This window comes from Sciurus vulgaris (assembly GCF_902686455.1).
Source record: "Sciurus vulgaris genome assembly, chromosome: 4".
NCBI lineage: Eukaryota > Metazoa > Chordata > Mammalia > Rodentia > Sciuridae > Sciurus > Sciurus vulgaris.
The window spans coordinates 185,976,240-185,980,377 of NC_136464.1; the positions used below are offsets into that span (position 1 = coordinate 185,976,240).

At 61.0% G+C, this 4,138-nt stretch overlaps 1 protein-coding gene across 1 annotated transcript; it reads left to right on the forward strand.

Annotated features, from left to right (window-relative positions):
* Nucleotides 1-1,497: 1,497 nt before the first annotated feature.
* Nucleotides 1,498-3,798, forward strand: SOX1 (SRY-box transcription factor 1; the record flags this gene model as incomplete). The annotated part of the gene is made up of 1 exon (XM_079135976.1): nt 1,498-3,798. One exon carries the CDS (start codon nt 1,498-1,500, stop codon nt 2,668-2,670), a length of 1,173 nt encoding a protein of 390 aa, XP_078992102.1. The 3' UTR covers nt 2,671-3,798.
* Nucleotides 3,799-4,138: the final 340 nt, after the last annotated feature.

Sequence of the window (4,138 nt, forward strand, 5' to 3'; positions counted from 1 at the left end):
AACCTCCAAGCTCACGGAAAGCATGGAACCCGGTCCCTGGAAAAAGCTCAGGGCCTATACTAAACGAAGCTGTGAACCATGAGCCATACAAATGCGCCCCCAGTTGCCAGAACTATGAGGCCTAGACTGTAAAGGCCTTCTTCGAGAGAGCAAGGACTGGCGAACTCCCGGACGCACCGGGAGAAGCGTGCACTGAACTGGCGGGTGGGGGCGCCTGGGCTGCCTGATGCTTGCAGGAGAGCCTGTGGGGAGGGCTTTCGGTTTGTGCCCCTGCTCGCATCCTTTTCTGCACTCGGAATGAGCTGAGGCGAGATGTTGGTCTCCTCTCCCAACTTTCTCCTTCCCTGCCGGCGCGACTTGGCTGGCGGGGACAGAGGAGGAGCTGGGTCTCCAGTGAGCACATTTAAACATGGCCCGCGGCTGTATCCACCCCCACCCCCCACCCCAACAACGATTCTTTCTTCGCCTTGCTTTTAAACCCGATCGTTAATCATTCTGAGCGCGCGGGCGGGGAGAGGCAAGGGGGGTGAGATCGGGGTTCGCCGCGGCCGCGGCGCGCGCGCTCAGGAAGCAGGCTGTGACCCCCCCTCCCGGGCCTCCTTTCCCCTCCTTCCTGCCCTGCTCCCCCCTCCTCTCCTTCTCCCCGCTCCGCCGCCCGCGCCCAGTGTATCTACTCCCTCCCCACGTCACTCGCCAGCGCGCCATGCAAATCACCGCCGCCGCCGGCTCCTATTGGCCGCGGCGCGCTCATTTAATGGCAGCCCGGGCCCTGCGTATGGCTGCTGGGCCCCGCGCGCCGCCGGCCCCGCGTGCGCCTCCGCTCCGAGCGCACTGCCCCGGGCAGGCAGCGGGCAGCCAGTCCCGGACTCTGCGGCCCGGCTCTCTGTCTTCTCTGCGCGCTCTCACCCCTTCGCTGTTCCAGAATCCCTCCCTGGCTGCACCGTAATCGCCCCCTCGGGACCCCCCTCCGCTCCCCCCCTCGGCGCCTGGCTTTCCCCCGGGCAACTGGGACCCGCACATGCCCAGCGCACGCGGCGTGCCGCCCTGCTAGAAGTTGCGGCCCCGGAGTTGGAGGCCGCTGAGGACTGAGCACGGGAAGGAGGCAGCGTGCGGCAGCAAAGAGGAGCTGCGAATCCCCGGAGCACCGCTCCCGGCCCAGAAAGTGGAGCCGCAACTTGGCCACGACTGCACCTGTTTGCACAGCTCCGCCGAAGGCGACTGGGCTGCAGCGGCGGCGGCGACCTGGCCGTCGGCCTCTTTGGCAAGTGGTTTGTGCACGAGGAGAAACTTTCCGCCGCGAGCTGAACCGGCACTGAGTGCGTGTGATTCTGCCTCTTTTTTGTTGTCGTTACCTCCACCCTCTCGTCCTTTTCTGTGCTAGGCAACCCCCCGCCCCGCGTCTCGCTCGGTTTGAGCCCCTGTCCATCTCACCCCGACCCGGCCGTCTATGCTCCAGGCCCTCTCCGCGCGGTGCCGGTGAACCTGCGAGCCGCCCCGATGTACAGCATGATGATGGAAACCGACCTACACTCGCCGGGCGGCGCCCAGGCCCCGACGAACCTCTCGGGCCCGGCCGGGACAGGCGGCGGAGGCGGAGGGGGCGGCGGAGGTGGCGGCGGGGGCGCCAAGGCCAACCAGGACCGGGTCAAACGGCCCATGAACGCCTTCATGGTGTGGTCCCGCGGGCAGCGGCGCAAAATGGCCCAGGAGAATCCCAAAATGCACAACTCCGAGATCAGCAAGCGCCTGGGGGCCGAGTGGAAGGTCATGTCCGAGGCCGAGAAGCGGCCGTTCATCGACGAGGCCAAGAGGCTCCGCGCGCTGCACATGAAGGAGCACCCGGATTACAAGTACCGGCCGCGCCGCAAGACCAAGACGCTGCTCAAGAAGGACAAGTACTCCCTGGCCGGGGGGCTGCTGGCGGCCGGCGCTGGCGGCGGTGGTGCTGCAGTGGCCATGGGCGTGGGTGTGGGCGTGGGCGCGGCGGCGGTGGGCCAGCGCCTGGAGAGTCCGGGTGGCGCGGCGGGCGGCGGCTACGCGCACGTCAACGGCTGGGCCAACGGCGCCTACCCTGGCTCGGTGGCTGCGGCGGCAGCGGCCGCGGCCATGATGCAGGAGGCGCAGCTGGCCTACGGGCAGCATCCCGGCGCGGGCGGCGCGCACCCGCACGCGCACCCCGCGCACCCGCACCCGCATCACCCGCACGCGCACCCGCACAACCCGCAGCCCATGCACCGCTACGACATGGGCGCGCTGCAGTACAGTCCCATCTCCAACTCACAGGGCTATATGAGCGCCTCGCCTTCGGGCTACGGCGGCCTTCCTTACGGCGCCGCGGCCGCCGCTGCCGCTGCCGCGGGCGGCGCGCACCAGAACTCGGCAGTGGCGGCGGCGGCTGCAGCCGCTGCAGCGTCGTCGGGCGCCCTGGGTGCGCTCGGCTCGCTGGTCAAGTCAGAGCCGAGCGGCAGCCCGCCGGCCCCAGCACACTCGCGGGCACCGTGCCCCGGGGACTTGCGGGAGATGATCAGCATGTACTTGCCTGCCGGCGAGGGTGGCGACCCGGCGGCGGCCGCGGCGGCCGCGGCGCAGAGCCGGCTGCACTCGCTGCCCCAGCACTACCAGGGCGCGGGTGCGGGCGTCAATGGCACCGTGCCCCTTACGCACATCTAGCACGGCCGGGACACCAGGGACAGAGGTTCGCTGCGGGCGACCCGGCTACGGCGAGCGCGCGGCCAGCGCTCGGACTGTCGCTCTGGTCCAGCGCGGCCTTGCTTTTGTACAGACGTTTCCACGTTCTTGTAAAAATGAAAACACTGGAGATGAACACCAGGTGACACATGCCCCTCACTCACCTTTCCAGGAGTTCCTGGGACCACGAGACGCTGACACGTCTTGCGTTTTAGACTGAACTTTGGTGGTGTTTTCTCGAGAGTTTTTGTACAGTATTTATCATCCACGGAGGAGGCAGAAAGTGTTTTCTCTGCTCGAGGGGACAAAAAGACAAAACAAGCGAGAGGCGATGCCAACTTTTGTATCCAGGCCGGCGCCCTAACTTTCCTCCCTGCATCGCTTCCTGATGCTTTACTGCCCAAGGCCAAGTGACCGCGAGTTGTTCTCACTTGTTACAAATGTAGTAAGGCAGATCCAAACATTTACAAGTTTTTTGTAGTTGTTACCGCTCCTTCGGGTTGGTTTGTTAATTTATACAAAGAGATCCCCTTCAGACGGCGGAGTTATATTCTGGGTTTTGTAAAACTTTCTGTATCTGAGCATTTCCATTTTTTGGTTTTGTATTATTTCTTGTAAATGCATTGTGAAATTTTTATTTAGGCGTTGCAGTGCGGAGAGGAGGAACCAGATATGTATATAGTTTCCTAAAAGCTTTTCTTCTAAAACTGAAAAAAAGATTCCCCCTAAAAAATGCTTCAAGTTTTGAGTCAATACATTTAAAAGAGAAAAGGCCTGTTTTTACCCATGAAATTGAAACGTGCTAATTTTATATGCATGTTTTAAGAGTTCAAAATACAATAATAAATCTGTTGGAGAAGAAAAATCATCAGGAGGAATTAAGAATAAGGGAACCCAGGAAGCAGAGGGTAGGATTTTCACAAGCTTTATTCCATGGAAGGGAAGAAAGGTAAAGTCCATAGACGATTTTGTTGAGTTGAAGTGTAGATACGGAAGAGAAATAATTCTCTTTATGGTCTAGCTCTTTAACTGCCACTGCTCAGGCATTCTGCATCTACTCTCTGAGAGCTTTGCCGTCCTACCTGGCAGGGCATCTACAGGACAGTTGGGAGGGAGGAAGGGAAGACCCCAATGGGGAGAGCAGGCCAACGGTGGGGAAAGGGCATGGCAGGGGCCTGGCGCCCAATCACCCCGCAGTTCTGATTGCAGATGGAATCTATCTGAACTTGGTTCAAAGAAGCACTATGGCTGAATCAAAACACACTGCCGCTGAACACAGCGTCCATCTCCAGCCCCTCCACTAGCTTCTCCCTCGTTGGGAAAAGGCGAAATGATTTTGATGGATTTTCACACGCACACAAACGGAACGCCCCCTTGCCTGCACGAAGGGGATGCGAACGCATTTGCCGTGTTTATTCCTGACAAGATCTTGAGGTTGTTTGATGCTTTA